The following is a 20,003-nucleotide window of genomic DNA, read 5'->3' as shown; positions in this document are numbered from 1 at the left end:
GCAATTCTCATATAGAAACTTAATTGGGAGGAAGGATGTTTGATTATTGTTTTTACATTTGTAACACAAAACATTTTGATGAAAGTGGCCATTTTAGGCCCAATGATCTGTGAACCGTACATGACATCTAGGTGTCATTATACTCCTAGTAGTGTGCTTTAAAATATGGAGTATTGCTATATTCTGAATGTATTCAACATTGAAACTATTAATATGAATATTTCAAAAGTACCCTTTGATTTGTTAAATTTTTTGACATATTGTTTTAAGCAATATACTCTGCAAGTACATCACATTTCTAGTGGGCTCTCTGCAACTTTTAAAGTTATGATCAATTTTATGAGCACCACCAACACAGTGAATGGGAAAATGGATTCAAAGTGAACTCTCTCCGCTGGTGGTTTGCTGAATGTGCAATCCTACAGGAGGCTGTGATTGGTTAATGATCTATAATGTCAAGTACAATTTTTATAATTTATTCAACTTTGGCAGAGAGCCCACTATGGAAAGTTGATGTGTTTGAAGAGTATATTGTTCCAAACAATATGTCTAAAAAAATAAGCAAAATCATGGCCTCCTAATAATAATAATATGCCATTTAGCAGACGCTTTTATCCAAAGCGACTTACAGTCATGCGTGCATACATTTTTACGTATGGGTGGTCCCGGGGATCGAACCCACTACCCTGGCGTTACAAGCGCCGTGCTCTACCAGTTGAGCTACAGAGGACCAAAGGGCCGACTCTTTTCTCTGTGCGATAGGGAGACCCATGGGGCGGCGCACAATTGGCCCAGCGTTGTCCAGGTTAGGGAGTGTTTGGCCGGCAGGGATGTTCTTGTCCCATTGCGCAGTAGTGACTCCTGTGGCGGGCTGGGAGCAGTGCACGCTGACACGGTCGCCAGGTGTACGGTGTTTCCTCCGACACATTGGTGCGGCTGGCTTCTGGGTTACAAGTGGGCATTAAGCCGGCATTGTGTCAAGAAGCAGTGCGGCTCGGTTGGGTTGTGTTTCGGAGGACGCACGGCTCTCGACCTTCGCCTCTCCCGTGTCCGTAAAAAAAAAAAAAAAGGAAAAAAAAAAGGTGTTGAATAAATTAACGTGAAAATGTGTATTTCAGAATCTAGACATACTCCATATTTTAGAGCACATTATAAGGAGTATAATGATGTTGTCTGTACCATGTAGGGTTCACAGATCATAGGGTCTTACAGGAGGCATGTAAACTGTAGGTCTAAAAAGGGCGTAAAAGGGCCACTTTAATTATTATAAAAAAATTACATGTACAAATAAAATAAAAATAAAATAATTTTAAACATCCTCCCAATTAAGCTTTATATTTTTTGTGGGCGGGCCATGCTGGCATGGGATCGCCCATTTGATATGTTCCTGCTTAGGTAATGTGGTCAGGTCAACATCCGGACCCTATGAAGAGCTAGTGGTCAGTGTTAAAGGAACTGGTGCCTGGGGTCACCTGGATTCACCTGCTCCTGACCTTTTCAGGGTCACTACCTCAGGGTTGTAACCCCGTCCCTAACCTGTACCTGCCCCTGTAGGGAAACCCCTCAACTATCTGTTCCCTCTTTGGACTCTTTGTGGTTGAGCCTTCTCAAACCACATCTCTTCTCACAGAGTGAATGCAGGCCTGCTCAGTCTATGGTATCAGAAAGCGGTGTGTGTGTGTGTGTGTGTGTTATATTGGGTGTATCTGCTCTGAGGGTGAATGGCAGCTATTTACCAGTCACTGTCTCTCACGGAGTAAATGAGGGAACCACAGAGGAGGTGTGTGTTTCTCACTACCTACAGTAGTGTATTGTGTTGGATGACACTGCATCTCGTGTGACCAAAATATGATTCAGTGAAATTTCCTTCAAAATAACATCAGATATCAAGCTTCAGACTGAGAAATAATGATTTTCAAATACCTGTGAATCAGATGCAGTGTGGTATTCAATTATACTGAATATATGTTTGTTGTTGAAGCTACAGTATATCAAAACAGACCTTAGATCAGAAAAATTGGTGGACCAGGGTTATGGTGTATGTCAGTGTAGTTAGGGAAGTGCTGGGGGTCTGTGTTTGTCATTTAGGAGTATAAGCAGTGTGTGAATTACATGTGGCCGGGGGGCTCAGCCCACTCAAATGAGACAAGCGCTCCCCTAAATGCAACAAAAGTCTAACTTTGGGGGGGCTCAAATTTAACCACTCTCCTATTTGTTTAAATGTGAGTGAGGGAAATGGTGTAAATTACGAGGACTCAATGTATTTTGAAAGATGAGACATTGAGGATTATAATAAATATCGCTTTGATGTCATACAAACAAGCCAAACACCCGGGAGTCCAAATGTGCACTTTACATTTTCATATCATAAAACTCATGTAATATAAAGTGTCAAGGTTTATGATCACTGTTGGATGCACAGTTACAAAATGACATGGCGTTATACCATAGGTTGTCCTGAACAGAATGAGCCTATGTTTGTTGTATTGTGAAGACAATTTTCTGCGGACCACACATATCATGACTCCATTCTATGCACGCCAAAATTATCTGCTTCTCTGAATTGCATTGTGAAAGCCTAACACTGTAAGATCATTTTTGTAATTTAGCTAGTCATGTTAGCGATGGAACAAGCTTTAAAATTATGCCCACCTGACCCAGATTGCGATTTATAATGGACTGTTTTTGGATTGTGTAAACAACAGCAGTAATTGTGTAACGGCTGGGATGCAAGGCTGTGTTCAAAACAACTACAAATGTGCTTGCTCTAGTTCCTCAATGGCACAGCTAGGAGAGCTCATAAAAGTGTATTGAAATTAATTAGGAACTGTGCACACTTTGGAGAGGTGTGTGTGGCCACTTGGAATTACCAGTTAGTCCTCTCACTCAATTTTTTTTTTTTGTCTTATGTTGCACCTACCACAAATTTTCCACAAATATTCCTATCATGTTACTGAATGTATCCAGAGTATTTTCAGATTTTGTTGTCAACAAATGTGGTGAATAGTACAGTAAATGTAAAATGAACATTAAATCAGTGGTTATGCATTTCCATATTTCTTCTGTAAGAAACATTTCAATTTAGCCCTATCGATATAGGCCAATTCCCACGAGTGTAGGACTAATGACAGTCGCTGAAAGGTGTTACACACAAGCACATGCACAAATAGGTAGTCCCTCGGAAAAACAGGAGCCCTGCCGAATGTCTCGATATACACTACATTGGCAAAAGTAGGTGGACCCCTTCAAATTTAGTGGATTCTGCTATTTCAGCCACACCCGTTGCTGACAGGTGTGTAAAAGTTGTCTGTCCTCGGTTGCAACACTCACTACAGAGTTCCAAACTGCCTCTGGAAGCAGCGTCAGCACAATAACTGTTTTTTCAGGATCTTCATGAAATGGGTTTCCATGGCCGAGCAGCCGCACACAAGCCTAAGATCACCATGCGCAATGCCAAGCGTTGGCTGGGGTGGTGTAAAGCTCGCCGCCATTGGACTCTGAAGCAGTGGAAACGCATTCTCTGGAGTGATGAATCACGCTTCCCCATCTGGCAGTCCGATGGACGAATCTGGGTTTGGTGGATGCCAGGAGAACGCTACCTGCCCGAATGCATAGTGGCAACTGTAAAGTTTGGTGGAGGAGGAATAATTTGGGGGCCGTTTTTCATGGTTCGGGCTAGGCCCCTTAGTTCCAGTGAAGGGAAATCTTAACGCTACAGCATACAATGACATTCTAGACGATTCTGTGCTTCCAACTTTGTGGCAACAGTTTGGGGAAGGCCCTTTCCTGTTTCAGCATGACAATGCCCCTATGCACAAAGCGAGGTCCATACAGAAATGGTTTGTTGATCGGTGTGGAAGAACTTGACTGGCCTGCACAGAGCCCTGACCTCAACCTCATCGAACACCTTTGGGATGAATTGGAATGCCGACTGCGAGCCAGGCCTAATCGCCCAACATCAGTGCCCGACCTCACTAATGCTCTTGTAGCTGAATGGAAGCAAGTCCCCTCAGCAATGTTCCAACATCTAGTGGAAAGCCTTCCCAGAAGAGTGGAGGCAATTATAGCAGCAAAGGGGGGAACGACTCTACATTAATGCCCATGATTTTGGAATGAGATGTTCGACAAGCAGGTGTCCACATACTTTTGGCCATGTAGTGTAATTCGCACATGGAGTATAAGGTTAGGGTGTGTGTGTGTAGTCAGAATCACGGATAGGGTGTGTCCATGGTCGTAGGATGCAGCTGTTTGTGTGGTGAGACCAAACAGGAAGGAACAGGGGTGCTGGGAAGCCATGCAGAAACTCACACTGTCACCATGGTAACTCTACACTGTGTATGTCTGCCGGTAACGGCTGTGTACCGGCTGTATACTGGCATGCTATGGACACTAACGGAAAGGTCTCCGTATTCTGTGACAAGTGTCCCACACGAGCCTACGCACGACACACACACACACACACCCACCCACACACACACACACACAGAGGGCTCAGGGGAACAGGGCGTTCCTCAAAAGGGGAACAGAGAGTGTGAAGAGTTATTTTGGGCTTTAGGTGGCAGACATCTCTCTGTAGAAAGGCTTCTCTCTCTGTGTGTGGTTGTGTCTCTCTGTGTGTGTCCTTCTAGTGTCCATTCTTTCATTGATGTGGGTACCTCCAGGCGTGTGTGTGTCCTTCTATTCTCTCATTCCTCTTCATGCAGCGTTGCTGTGTCCCTGTCATGGAAATACAACGCTGCCTTTTGATTCGCTGGTACCGATTACCCACAATCCAGTTATAAGCATGTCCCCTTATTTAGTTGCTGCCCTGTGCAGAGACTGTAATAAGGTGTGTGTGTGTGTGTGTATAATGTATGTGATTATTTTTTTATTTTTTTTTACAATGATTGCAAACTTGTAACTTGATATTTGAATACATTCAATAAGATTTGCAAGCATAATTTATCTTCAGAATTATTACAATTCCATTTACGATTATGAATATTCTGCTGTTAATCAAAAATACAACAGAAGTTTTTTTTTTTATCTGCTCATGCTCTGAATTCTGTCACTGTTGTCATGTTACCAAGAGATTCGTAAACTTGTAGAAAGTTTTGTATGTTTGTAGAAAGAGATTTGCCAGTAAAAAAAACTGATTTGAGCAGCTTTGGGGGCAGGACCTTTTTACTCCTGACCAATCAGCCAAAACCACAGCCGCCTATTGCTGCAACCTTTGGCTTGATTGTTCCATCAATCAAATCTCAGGAAGTAGCTTGAAGAGGACAAGTCATTTCTACAAAGTAACGTTATTAACGTTACTCGGCCTGAAGTACTAGAATAAAACGATCTATTTGAAGGTAATCATCTATTTTATGTGTACATCAATTTTTTTGTGAAAAGGCATGACAGTAGTTTGTCGTGAAATACTGTATAATGGTACATTTCAGAAAAAATATACAGCAGCTAATGTTAGCTAGCTAGCTGGCTTCTGACATTCATCCTAGCTTTACTATCAACTGGCTAGCTTCATCAGGCAGCTTTAGATGCGAGGGGAAAACAAATATATTTGCTTGTTAACCATCTGATAAAGTTGATATAAATGCCATTTATAGACTCCCACCATCATCATCACTGTAGCTAATAATGTTGGGTTTCTAGAAAATTCTAACTATTTGCTAGCTATATTTTAAAGACTTGAACACTTTTTGTCAAACTACTTCATTCCACTGCCTGTTTATTGATTAATTGGTGACTGAAAAAGTTGGCAAGAAATATGCCCCTTCTGCAAATAGGCTGTTGTTTTGGTATAATTTGTCTGAATTGGCTTGTGCACATTTTCATGAGTGGTTAATTAGCCTAGTTGGCCAAATTACTGACTGACTAGGCTTATTGTTATTCATGTTTTTGTTACTGCATTTCAGGTGGAGAGGGAGTAAGATCACTAGAAAGCAGAATGCTGCCAGACAACCACAGGACCCTAGAGGTACAATAGTCAATTCTTATAAATGGGCAATTCTCATACAATATCCAGTTCATATCAATGACACTAACAAAATGGTTGGTTTCTACAGCAACTTGTGCAGTAAATGCTAACACGGCTTTGGTGATGAAAGGTACATGTATTTATTGTCATCTCCCCATCAGGCCTCTGCATGCTGTGACATGGGCCTGGATGGTGACACATCTGCTTCCAGCTGCCTGCCTGAATACTGGGGCCTTCAGTGGTACCTTACCTGACATTACAGCAAGAATCTCCTTATCTCTGTCTCGTAGCAATTTAACATGCCAACATGTATTTTATGTAACCACTCATTCATACAAACTGCTACAGACACACAAACTGACTTATATTCGCTTGTCTATTTGTCCTATTCTTCAGGCTTGTCTGGGATATGTATTTTAGTTGGCACACCTGTGTGATGTCTTATATACACTGAGCAAAAATATTAACGAAACATGCAACAAGATTTTACTTCATTACAGTTCATATGAGTAAATCAGTCCATTTAAATAAATAAATGATGCCCTAATCTATGGATTCCACATGACTGGGAATACAGATATACATCTGTTGGTCACAGATGCCTTAAAAAAAAGGTAGGGCCGTGGAAAACCAGTCAGTATCTGGTGTGACCACCATTTGCGGCATGCAGCGCGAGACATCTCCTTCGCATAGAGTTGATCAGGCTGTTGATTATGGCCTGTGGAATGTTGTCCCACTCCTCTTCAATGGCTGTGCGAACTTGATAGATATTGGCGGGAACTGGAACGCGCTGTCGTTCACATCGATCCAGAGCATCCCAAACCTGCTCAATGGGTAACATGTCTGGTGAGTATGCAGGCCATGGAAGAACTGGGACATTTTCAACTTCCTGAAATTGTGTACAGATCCTTTCGGCATGGGGCCGTGCATTATCATGCTGAAACATGACGTGATGAGTGGGACTCCTGAGTGGCGCAGTGGTCTAAGGCACTGCATCGCAGTGCTAACTGTGCCACTAGAGATCCTGGTTCGAATCCAGGCTCTGTCGCAGCCGGCCGCGACCGGGAGACTCATGGGCGGCGCACAATTGGCCCAGCGTCGTCCAGGGTAGGGGAGGGAATGGCCGGCAGGGATGTAGCTCAGTTGATAGAGCATGGTGTTTGCAACGCCAGGGTTGTGGGTTCGATTCCCATGTAAATGTAAATGTGATGGTGGCGGAGAAATGGCACGACAATGGGCCTCAGGATCTCGTCATGGTATCTCTGTGCATTCAAATTGTCATCAATAAAATGCAATTGTGTTCGTTGTCCGTAGCTTATGCCTGCCCACACCATAACTCCACTGCCACCATGGGGCACTCGGTTCACAACGTTGACGTCAGCAAACTGCTCGCCCACACGACCCCATACACTGCCATCTACAGTTGAAACCGGGATTCGTCCTTGAGGAGCACACTTCTCCAGCGTGCCAGTGGCCATCAAAAGTGAGCATTTGCCCACTGCTGAACTGAAGTCAAGTCAAGACCCTGGTGAGGACGACAAGTGCGCAGATGAGCTTCCCTGAGTCAGTTTCTGACAGTTTGTGCAGAAATTCTTTGGTTGTGCAAACCCACAGTTTCATCAGCTGTCCGGGTGGCTGGTCTGACGATCCCGCAGGTGAAGAAGCGGGATGTGGAGGTCCTGGGCCGGCATGGTTACATGTGGTCTATGGTTGTGAGGCCAGTTGGAAGTGCTGCCAAATTCTCTAAAATGATATTGGAGGTGGCTTATGGTAGAGAAATTAACATTAAATTCTCTGGCAACAGCTCTGGTGGACCTTCCTGCAGTCAGCGTGCCAATTGCACGCTCCCTCAACTTGAGACATCTGTGGCATTGTGTGACAAAACTGCACATTTTAGTGTGGCCTTCTATTGTTCCCAGCACAAGGTGCACCTGTGTAATGATCATGCTGTTTAATCAGCTTCTTGACATGCCACACCTGTCAGGTTGATGGATTATCTTGGCAAAGGAGAAATAAATGCTCACTAACACAGATGTAAACACATTTGTGCACAGAATCTGAGAGAGATGTTTTTTGTGCGTATGGATCATTTCTGAGATCTTTTATTTCAGCTCATGAAACATGGGACCAACATTTTACATTTATATATTTTTGTTAAGTGTACATTAATATGGCTCATTAACCTTTACGGACCAAATAATGATGATCCTCAATTATTTGACAATATATATAATAAATTATCAAGCCTGCAAGCAACTCAAGACAATATTATTATGGTGGGGGATTATAATACTGTTTTAAATAGCTCAATGGACCGAAAAGGAAATCACACCACAAACAATCACCCACATGCTCTTAAGGAAATTGTGAATGTCATGGATACATTAGAACTAGTAGATATATGGAGGCTTAAATATACTGATCTAGTGAGATACAGTGGGGAAAAAAAGTATTTAGTCAGCCACCAATTGTGCAAGGTCTCCCACTTAAAAAGTTCAGAGAGGCCTGTAATTTTCACCATAGGTACACGTCAACTATGACAGACAAAATGAGGGAAAAAAATCCAGAAAATCACATTGTAGGATTTTTTATGAATTTATTTGCAAATTATGGTGGAAAATAAGTATTTGGTCAATAACAAAAGTTTCTCAATACTTTGTTGTATACCCTTTGTTAGCAATGACACAGGTCAAACGTTTTCTGTAAGTCTTCACAAGGTTTTCACACACTGTTGCTGGTATTTTGGCCCATTCCTCCATGCAGATCTCCTCTAGAGCAGTGATGTTTTGGGGCTGTCGCTGGGCAACACGGACTTTCAACTCCCTCCAAAGATTTTCTATGGGGTTGAGATCTGGAGACTGGCTAGGCCACTCCAGGACCTTGAAATGCTTATTACGAAGCCACTCCTTCGTTGCCCGGGAGGTGTGTTTGGGATCATTGTCATGCTGAAAAACCCAGCCACGGTTCATCTTCATTGCCCTTGCTGATGGAAGGAGGTTTTCACTCAAAATCTCATGATACATGGCCCCATTCATTCTTTCCTTTACACGGATCAGTTGTCCTGGTCCCTTTGCAGAAAAACAGCCCCAAAGCATGATGTTTCCACCCCCATGCTTCACAGTAGGTATGGCGTTCTTTGGATGCAACTCAGCATTCTTTGTCCTCCAAACACGACGAGTTGAGTTTTTACCAAAAAGTTATATTTTGGTTTCATCTGACCATTTGACATTCTCCCAATCCTCCTCTGGATCATCCAAATGCAGTCTAGCAAACTTCAGACGGGTCTGGACATGTATTGGCTTAAGCAGGGGGACACGTCTAGCACTGCAGGATTTGAATCCCTGGCGGCGTAGTGTGTTACTGATGGTAGGCTTTGTTACTTTGGTCCCAGCTCTCTGTAGATCATTCACTAGGTCCCCCGTGTGGTTCTGGGATTTTTGCTCACCGTTCTTGTGATCATTTTGACCCCACGGGGTGAGATCTTGCGTGGAGCCCCAGATCGAGGGAGATTATCAGTGGTCTTGTATGTCTTCCATTTCCTAATAATTGCTCCCACAGTTGATTTCTTCAAACCAAGCTGCTTACCTATTGCAGATTCAGTCTTCCCAGCCTGGTGCAGGTCTACAATTTTGTTTCTGGTGTCCTTTGACAGCTCTTTGGTCTTGGCCATAGTGGAGTTTGGAGTGTGACTGTTTGAGGTTGTGGACAGGTGTCTTTTATACTGATAACAAGTTCAAACAGGTGCCATTAATACAGGTAACGAGTGGAGGACAGAGGAGCCTCTTAAAGAAGAAGTTACAGGTCTGTGAGAGCCAGAAATCTTGCTTGTTTGTAGGTGACCAAATACTTATTTTCCACCATAATTTGCAAATAAATTCATTAAAAATCCTAGAATGTGATTTTCTGGATCTTTTTTTCTCATTTTGTCTGTCATAGTTGACGTGTACCTATGATGAAAATTACAGGCCTCTCTCATCTTTTTAAGTGGGAGAACTTGCACAATTGGTGGCTGACTAAATACTTTTTTTCCCCACTGTATACATGGCAGAGACTGAATCAAGCTAGTCGTCTTGACTTCTTTCTTATCTCATTCTCGTTGGCACCAAAAGTAAAAGAAGTGTTGATAGGGGACAGAATGCGGTCGGACCATCATATAATAGGCATATACATTACTCTTACTGAATTTCCACGTGGGCGAGGATATTGGAAATTTAATCAAAGCCTATTGGATGATAATTTATTTATAATTAGAACAAAGGAACTTCTGGATGCAATTAAAGACTTTAAGTCCGGGAAAACTCCAGGGTTGGATGGCATACCAATCGAGGTATACCAAACCTTTTTTGATATACTAAGAGGACCGTTATTAGCATGTTTTAACCACTCCTATGTAAATGGTAGATTATCTGACACTCAAGAAGAAGGTCTGATCTCATTATTACTGAAACAGGATACAAGTGGAAAATATAAAGATCCAGTCCATTTACAAAATTGGAGGCCCCTTACACTTCAGTGTTGTGATGCAAAAATCCTAGCAAAATGTATAGCGCATAGAATTAAAAAGGTATTGTCGGATATTATTCATTCTAATCAGACAGGTTTTTTACATGGAAGATACATTGGAGATAATATAAGGCAAGTATTGGAAACAATAGAACACTATGGAAAATATGGGAAACCAGGCCTGCTATTCATAGCAGACTTCGAAAAGGCATTTGATAAAGTTCGACTGGGGTTTATATATAAATGCCTGGAGCATTTCAATTTTGGAGAATCTCTTATAAAATGGGTCAAAATCATGTATAGTAACCCTAGGTGTAAAATAGTAAATAATGGCTATTTCTCAAAGTTTTAAACTGTCAAGAGGAGTGAAACAAGGTTGTCCACTATCGGCATATCTATTTATTGTGGCCATCGAGATGTTAGCTATTAAAATCAGATCCAATAATAATATCAGAGGATTAGAAATACAGGGCTTAAAAACAAAGGTGTCATTGTACGTAGATGATTCATGTTTTCTTTTAGATCCACAACTAGAATCCCTCCACAGCCTCATAGAGGATCTAGATACATTTTCTAACCTCTCTGGATTACAACCAAATTATGACAAATGTACTATATTACGTATTGGATCACTAAAAATACAATTTTTACATTACCATGTAGTTTACCAATAAAATGGTCTGATGGTGATGTGGATATACTCGAATACATATCCCAAAGGAAATAAATGATCTCACTTCAATACATTTTAATAGAAAGTTAGCAAAAATAGATAAGATCTTACTACCATGGAAAGGAAAATACCTGTCAATTTGTGGAAAAATCACCCTGATTAACTCTTTAGTATTATCCCAGTTTACCTATTTGCTTATGGTCTTGCCTACGCCTAGCAAACAGTTTTTTAAATTATATGAGAAAAAAATATTCAATTTTATTTGGAACGGCAAGCCAGACAAAATTAAAAGAGCATATTTATATAATGAATATGAATTCGGAGGACAGAAATTATTAAATATTAAAGCATTAGACCTATCACTAAAAGCTTCAGTCATACAAAAGGTATACTTAAATCCGAACTGGTTCTCAAGCAAATTAGTAAGATTGTCTCACCCAATGTTCAAGAAAGGCCTTTTTCCCTTTATTCAGATTACAACCTCTCACTTTCAGTTATTTGAAAAGGAAATAATCTCCCAAATGTCACTATTTCTAAAACAAGCCATAGAAAGTTGGTTGCAATTTCAATTTAATCCTCCAGAAACGACAGAACAAATAATGCAACAAATATTGTGGTTAAATTCAAATATACTAATTGACAAAAAACCTTTTATTTTTTGACAGAATGTTTAAAAAAGGTATAATCTTCGTAAATGATATCATCGGTAGGACTGGTGGAGTTATGTCGCACATGCAGCTAACAAAAACATATGGAAATGTCTGCTCTACCCAAAATTACAACCAAATAATTGCAGCCTTACCGCAAAAGTGGAAGAGGAAAGTGGAAGGGGGAGAAAGTAAGGAACTTGTCTGTCGGCCTTGCATTAAAGAACATAATTGGTTAAGGAAAACTGTGATAAATAAAAAAGTATATCAGTTTCACTTAAGGACCAAAGGATTGACAGCCGTCCCATATAGATTACAAAATAGTTGGGAAGAGATCTTTGACGTACCGATCCCATGGCATAGTGTTTATGAACTGACACGCAAAACGACACCGGATTCAAAAATTTGAATCTTTCAATTTAAATTATTATATAAAATTCTTGCTACCAATAAAATGTTATTTATATGGGGGATACAATCTTCCCAGCTCTGCAGATTTTGCTGTGAAGAGACAGAATCATTAGATCATTTGTTTTGGTTCTGTCCATTTGTAGCTTGTTTTTGGACACAGGTCCAGGAATGGCTAAAGGATTGCAATATTTACCTGGAACTAACCTTGCAGATAGCATTACTGGGTGATCTGAAAAGTCATAGTCAATCAATCAATAATATAATAATACTTTTAGCAAAAATGTTTATTTTAAATTCACAATCTGTAGAAGCAATGAGAATAGAAAGGTTCAGAACTTTTGTAAAACATCACAGTACGGTTGAAATATATATGGCAAATAGAAATCCTATATGGATGGTGTTAAGAGATAGATGGGAGGTATTGAATAGAGTTGAAGGATGGGACTAATAACAAATAACAACAAATAATAACAAAGATGGCTAATAATGTAAGCATACTGTGTCCATAATAAGTATATAGGTTGTATGTTGGGAGCTTTTGGGAAAGAGCACAGTTAGAAAGATATGGCATATAGAAGCAAACCGGATGGACATCATGAAAATGATCGGAGAGGTTGAGAGTAGAAGAAGTTCAGGAGCAAAAAATAAATAATATATATATATATATAGAATTATTGTAAAATTAACTCTGTCCATAAGGTGTAGATAGTAAGTATAGACCGGAAGTAGAGGCCTGGGCATTGTTGTTCACTAATTTACTCCAAGTAGGGAAAGGATGGTGGGGTTGAAAAGTAATAAAGGGGAATATATATATAAAAAACATTGATGGAAGATACAATCTATCTGCAATATTAAGCTGATCCATTACCCCCCAAAAAAAAAAAAAAACAAAAAAAAAAAAAATAATAGAAAAAATTACAAATTATAAAAGATAAAATATTTTAAAAAAACAAAAAAAAACAGGGTACATTAATAAAAATGTATTCACCCTGGACATGAGCCTTCCATTGATTTGGGATCTTTTGGAGTCATAAGCGCCAAGTGTCTTGATGGAGAAAGTCTGCATGCTGTTTGAGGTTTAAGTTACAAAAGTAGTTAGTAAAAATGTGAAGAACCATACTATGAAGAATTTATTGTTTTGTAACAGGACCGAGTTTGGGAAACCCTGTTCTAGAGTTCCATGGCCTAGCACACTCAGCTGGGGATGGACACATGTTAGTTTGTCTGGGAGACTTTGAGGGAGGAGATGGCATGAGTTTTGGAGTGAGTACAGTAAATCCAATTCAACCAGTGGTCCTGGATAATAATGTATGCTATATGTCATCAGACAGCCATAGCGAAGGAGGTATACAGTGCATAAAATATACTACCACCAGCAGAGCTTACTTCTCTGCTGTGGAGAGATCGCAGGTAGTTAGTCAGAAGGCTCTGGAAGTCCTTATATATTCTCTCTGTAGCTCCTGTAGAGAGATGGATAGAGGTACTGAATGCAGTTGAAAGAGAGCAAGGGTTACAGACAAATTCCACTCCAAAACTATATTTTGGTATTTGTTTCATTAGTCCATTGTTGTCAATGTTTTGCTTGTCAGCACTCAAGTTTTCAAGATATGTAACTTTCAAAATACAGAAATCATCCCTGTATGCTGCGTTTTACATTGTTGGTTATTGAGGACTATAAGGGTGCCTTCCAATCAAACAAATGGATGCGTATAAGACAGCGCACCAATGGCTTCCGAAAGGAGGAGTGTGTTTGGGGAGAGGCTTGTGAGTGGAGTATTATTTATTTATTTATTTATTTATTTATTTATATATATATATATATATATATATATATATATATATATATGTGTGTGTGTGTGTGTGTGTGTGTATATATATATATATGTATATATGTATGTGTGTCTTACTGACATGGAGTGCTCCATGTTCCTGCTGGTAGCAGGCCTTAACCTGGATGCAGGGAAATGTCCTGCAGGACTCCTGGCTTGGAGTCCCTTCAGAAAGTATTCCCACCCCTTGACCTTTTCCACATTTTGTTGTGTTACAGCCTGAATATAACATTTATAAAATTGCGATTTTGTGTCCCTGGCCTACACACAATACCCCATAATGTTAAAGTGGAATTATGTTTTTAGAAATATTTACAAATGAATTACCAATGAAAAGCTGAAATGTCTTTAGTCAATAAGTATTCAACCCCCTTTGTTATGGCAAGCCTAAATAAGTTCAGGAGTAAACATTTGCTTACAAGTCACATAATAAGTTGAATGCACTCTGTGTGCAATAATGGTGTTTAACATGATTTTGGAATAATTACCTCTGTACCCCACACATACAATTATATGTAAGGTCCCTTAGTTGAGCAGTGAATTTCAAACAGACTCAACCACAAAGACCAGGGAGGTTTTCCAATGCCTCATTGATGGGTAAAAAAAAAAGGAAAAAAAAGGAGACATTGAGTATCCCTTTGAGCATGGTGAAGTTATTAATTACACTTTGGATTGTGTATCAATACACCCAGTCACTACAAAAATACAGGTGTCCTTCCTAACTCAGGAACCGCTTAGGGATTTCACCATGAGGCCAATGGTAACTTTAAAACAGAGTTAAATGGCTGTGATAGGAGAAAACTGAGGCTGAATCAACACCATTGTAGTTACTCCACAATACTAACCTAAATGACAGTGAAAAGAAGGAAGCCTGTAAAGAATAAAAAATATTCCAAAACATGCATCCTGTTTGCAATAAGGCACTAAAGTAAAACTGCAAAAAATGTGGCAAAGAAATGTACTTTATGTCCTGTTTTTGGCAAATCCAACACAACACATCATGGAGTACCACTCCATATTTCCAAGCATGGTGGTGGCTCCATCATGTTATGGGTATGCTTGTCATCGGCAAGGACTAGGTAGTTTTTTTTGGATAAAAACATTTTGAATACAGCTAAGCACAGGCAAAATCCTAGAGGAAAACCTGGTTGTCTGCTTTCCACCAGACACTAGAAGAGGAATTCACCTTTCAGCAGGACAATAACCTAAAACACAAGTCCAAAACTACACTGGAGTTGCTTACCAAGAAGACAGTAAATGTTCCTGAGTGGCCTTCAACATAAATTGGCTTGAAAATCTATGGCAAGACTTAACAATGGCTGTCTACAATGATCAACAACTAACTTGCCAGAGCTTGAAGAATTTGAAAAAGAATAATGTGCAAATATTGTACAATCCAGGTGTGCAAAGCTCTTAGAGACTAACCCAGAAAGACTCTCACAGCTGTAATCACTGCCAAAGGTGATTCTAACATGTATTGACTCAGGGGTGTGAATACTTACACTACCAGTCAAAAGTTTGGACACACCTACTCATTCAAGGGTTTTTCTTTTCTTTTTAGAATGTTTTACATTGTAGAATAATAGTGAAGACATCAAAACTATGAAATAACACATATGGAATCATGTAGTAACCAAACACTTAAACAAATCAAAATATATTTGAGATTCTTCAAATAGCCACCCTTTGCCTTGATGACAGCTTTGCACACTCTTGGCATTCTCTCAACCAGCTTCATGAGGTAGTCACCTGGAATGCATTTCAATTAACAGGTGTGCCATCTTAAAAGTTAATTTGTGGAATTTCTTTCCATCTTAATGCGTTTGAGCCAATCAGTTGTGTTGTGACAAGGTGGGGGTGGTATACAGAAGATAGCCCTATTTGGTAAAAGACCAAGTCCATATTATGGCAAGAACAGCTCAAATAAGCAAAGAGAAACGACAGTCCTTCATTATTTTAAGACCTGAAGGTCAGTCAATGCGGAACATTTCAAGAACTTTGAATGTTTCTTCAAGTGCAGTCGCGAAAACCATTAAGCGCTATGATGAAACTGGCTCTCATGAGGACCGCCACAGGAATGGAAGACCCAGAGTTACCTATGCTGCAGAGGATAAGTTCATTAGAGTTACTAGCCTCAGAAATTGAAACCCAAATAAATGCTTCACAGAGTTGAAGTCACAGAGACATCTCAACATCAACTGTTCAGAGGGGACTGTGTGAATCAGGCCTTCATGGTCGAATTTCTGCAAAGAAACCACTACTAAAGGACACCAATAATAAGAAGAGACCTGCTTGGGCCAAGAAACACGAGCAATGGACATTAGACAGGTGGAAATGTGTCCTTTGGTCTGGAGTCCAAATTTGAGATTTTTGGTTCCAACCGACGTGTCTTTGTGAGACACGGTGTGGGTGAACGGATGATCTCCATGTGTAGTTCCCACCGTAAAGCATGTAGGAGGAGGTGTTATGGTGTGGGGGTGCTTTGCTGGTGACACTGTGTGATTTATTTAGAGTTCAAGGCACACTTAACCAGCATGGCTACCAAAGCAATATGCAGCGATACGCCATCCCATCTGGTTTGGGCTTAGTGGGACTGTCATTTGTTTTTCAACAGGACAATGACCCAACACACCTCCAGGCTGTGTAAGGGCTATTTAACCAAGAAGGAGAGTGATGGAGTGCTGCATCAGATGACCTGGCCTCCACAATCCCCCGACCTCAACCCAATTGAGATGGTTTGGGATGAGTTGGACGGCAGGGTGAAGGAAAAGCAGCCAACAAGTGCTAAGCATATGTGGGAACTCCTTCAAGACTGTTTGAAAAGCATTCCAGGTGAAGGGTGGCTATTTGAAGAATCTCAAATCTCAAATATGTTTAAAAACTTTTTTGGTTACTACATGAATCCATATGTGTTATTTCATAGTTTTGATGTCTTCAGTATTATTCTACAATGTAGAAAATTGTAAAAATAAAGAAAAACCCTTGAATGAGTAGGTGTGTCCAAACTTTTGACTGGTACTGTATGAATAGGGGGGGTAAGGTGACTAGGCATCAGTATGATAAACAGAGTAGCAGCAGCGTACAGTGGGGAAAAAAAAGTATTTAGTCAGCCACCAATTGTGCAAGTTCTCCCACTTAAAAAGATGAGAGAGGCCTGTAATTTTCATCATAGGTACACGTCAACTATGACAGTCAAATTGAGAGAAAAAAAATCCAGAACATCACATTGTAGGATTTTTAATGAATTTATTTGCAAATTATGGTGGAAAATAAGTATTTGGTCACCTACAAACAAGCATGATTTCTGGCTCTCACAGACCTGTAACTTCTTCTTTAAGAGGCTCCTCTGTCCTCCACTCGTTACCTGTATTAATGGCACCTGTTTGAACTTGTTATCAGTATAAAAGACACCTGTCCACAACCTCAAACAGTCACACTCCAAACTTCACTATGGCCAAGACCAAAGAGCTGTCGAAGGACACCAGAAACAAAATTGTAGACCTGCACCAGGCTGGGAAGACTGAATCTGCAATAGGTAAGCAGCTTGGTTTGAAGAAATCAACTGTGGGAGCAATTATTAGGAAATGGAAGACATACAAGACCACTGATAATCTCCCTCGATCTGGGGCTCCACGCAAGATCTCACCCCGTGGGGTCAAAATGATCACAAGAACGGTGAGCAAAAATCCCAGAACCACACGGGGGGGACCTAGTGAATGACCTGCAGAGAGCTGGGACCAAAGTAACAAAGCCTACCATCAGTAACACACTACGCCGCCAGGGACTCAAATCCTGCAGTGCTAGACGTGTCCCCCTGCTTAAGCCAGTACATGTCCAGGCCCATCTGAAGTTTGCTAGAGTGCATTTGGATGATCCAGAAGAGGATTGGGAGAATGTCATATGGTCAGATGAAACCAAAATAGAACTTTTTTGGTAAAAACTCAACTCGTCGTGTTTGGAGGACAAAGAATGCTGAGTTGCATCCAAAGAACACCATACCTACTGTGAAGCATGGAGGTGGAAACATAATGCTTTGGGGCTGTTTTTCTGCAAAGGGACCGGGACGACTGATCCGTGTAAAGGAAAGAATGAATGGGGCCATGTATCGTGAGATTTTGAGTGAAAACCTCCTTCCATCAGCAAGGGCATTGAAGATGAAACGTGGCTGGGTCTTTCAGCATGACAATGATCCCAAACACCGCCCGGGCAACGAAGAAGTGGCTTCGTAAGAAGCATTTCAAGGTCCTGGAGTGGCCTAGCCAGTCTCCAGATCTCAACCCCATAGAAAATCTTTGGAGGGAGTTGAAAGTCTGTGTTGCCCAGCGACAGCCCCAAAACATCACTGCTCTAGAGGAGATCTGCATGGAGGAATGGGCCAAAATACCAGCAACAGTGTGTGAAAACCTTGTGAAGACTTACAGAAAACGTTTGACCTGTGTCATTGCCAACAAAGGGTATATAACAAAGTATTGAGAAACTTTTGTTATTGACCAAATACTTATTTTCCACCATAATTTGCAAATAAATTCATAAAAAAAACCTACAATGTGATTTTCTGGAAAAACATTTCTCATTTTGTCTGTCATAGTTGACGTGTACCTATGATGAAACTTACAGGCCTCTCTCATCTTTTTAAGTGGGAGAACTTGCACAATTGGTGGCTGACTAAATACTTTTTTCCCCACTGTATATGAGTGGGTGTGTGTAGTCAGTATAAATGTATGTGCATATAGTGTGTGTGAGCAAATGATGGAGTGTCAGTGTGCGTGAATGTGTAGGGCCCTGTGAGTGTGCGTACAAGGGTCAACTCCGATAGTCTGTGTTTTTACACAAATCAACTGTACTAGTTGTTCAGGCTCTGGTCTTGTCCCGTCTTGATTACTGTCAGGTAATATGGTCAAGTGCAGCAAAGAAACACCTAGCAAATATACAGCTGACTCAAAACAGAGCAGCACGCCTTGCCCTCAACTTCACATACAGAACTAACATCAACAACATGCATGCCAGTCTTTCCTGTTTGAGGGTTGACGAGAGATTAACTGCTTCTCTTCTAGTTTTTGAGAAATATTACTATGATGAAAATTCCAGATTGTCTGCATAATAAAATATCATACAGCTCAGACACCCATACATACCCCACAATACATGCCATCAGGGGTCTCTTCACAGTCCCCAAGTCCAAAACGAATTCACGGCAACGCACAGTATTATACAGAGCCATGATCGCATGGAACTCCCTTCCATCTCAATTACTCAAGCAAACAGCAAAATTACATTAAACAAATGGATAAAACAACAGCTCATGGCGAAGTAGGGACTGTGAAATTACACACACACAAACACAGGCCCACTCTAACACTCACAATCTACACACATTATTCTTTAGGTGTATTCGTTGTATATCGTTGTATTTAACGTGTGACTGTTCTTGTCTATAAGTGTTTTGTAACTTGTGTTTTTGTGTGGACCCCAGGAAGAATAGCTGCTGCTTCGGCAAAAGCTAATGGGGATCCAAATAAACCAATAATGTCATCATGGCGGGCGTGAACAGAGTGTGTGTGTGTGTGTGAGAGAGAGAGAGTGAGAGAGTGAAAGAATGCACTGGCAGCACTGAGCAGTGACTCAGGAGGTGTCCAGTGGGGAAGCTCAGCCAGACACTAACTGTTCAAGCATGTCGTGCAGCCCTCTGCTAGTCTAAAGTTTTGCCATTTTTGTATCATGTTTCCAATCATTTACTTTCGGGTAGGAGCAAGGGCTCTATTTGGAACGGAACATAATATGTCCTGAGAGTGTTGGCATGCATTAGCATTAAGCTAAGCTAAAATTTGCCATAGGCCTATCACACAAAGGTTTGCTAGCTAACATGCCAAGCTAAACCCCGCTAGAGGACTTTGAAACATGCTGAAATCATTAGCATGCTAACATGAAGCTCTGCTAGATCAGAGAAATGTGCAGGAAAGATTAACATGCGAAGCTAA

The 20,003-nt window shown here is 40.7% G+C and overlaps 1 protein-coding gene across 6 annotated transcripts in view; it reads left to right on the top strand.

Annotated features, from left to right (window-relative positions):
- LOC121577699 (transcription factor EB-like) overlaps window positions 1–20,003 on the top strand; it is a 97,485-nt gene that overhangs the window by 40,769 nt on the left and 36,713 nt on the right. For 2 of the 6 annotated variants that reach the window (XM_045223926.1, XM_045223925.1), the window contains one exon: window positions 5,901–5,962. The exons of 3 other annotated variants lie outside the window; for them this stretch is intronic. In XM_045223926.1, the coding sequence (XP_045079861.1) occupies window positions 5,933–5,962 (30 nt within the window). In that variant the 5' untranslated portion in view covers window positions 5,901–5,932. Of the gene's footprint in view, window positions 1–5,073; window positions 5,337–5,900; window positions 5,963–20,003 lie in introns of those variants that run through there. One more of the 6 variants, XM_045223924.1, reaches the window with a different exon arrangement.

The sequence above is a fragment of the Coregonus clupeaformis genome, chromosome 12, assembly GCF_020615455.1.
Source record: "Coregonus clupeaformis isolate EN_2021a chromosome 12, ASM2061545v1, whole genome shotgun sequence".
In the NCBI taxonomy this organism is placed as follows: domain Eukaryota; kingdom Metazoa; phylum Chordata; class Actinopteri; order Salmoniformes; family Salmonidae; genus Coregonus; species Coregonus clupeaformis.
This window is presented reverse-complemented; position numbering and strand designations above follow the sequence as displayed.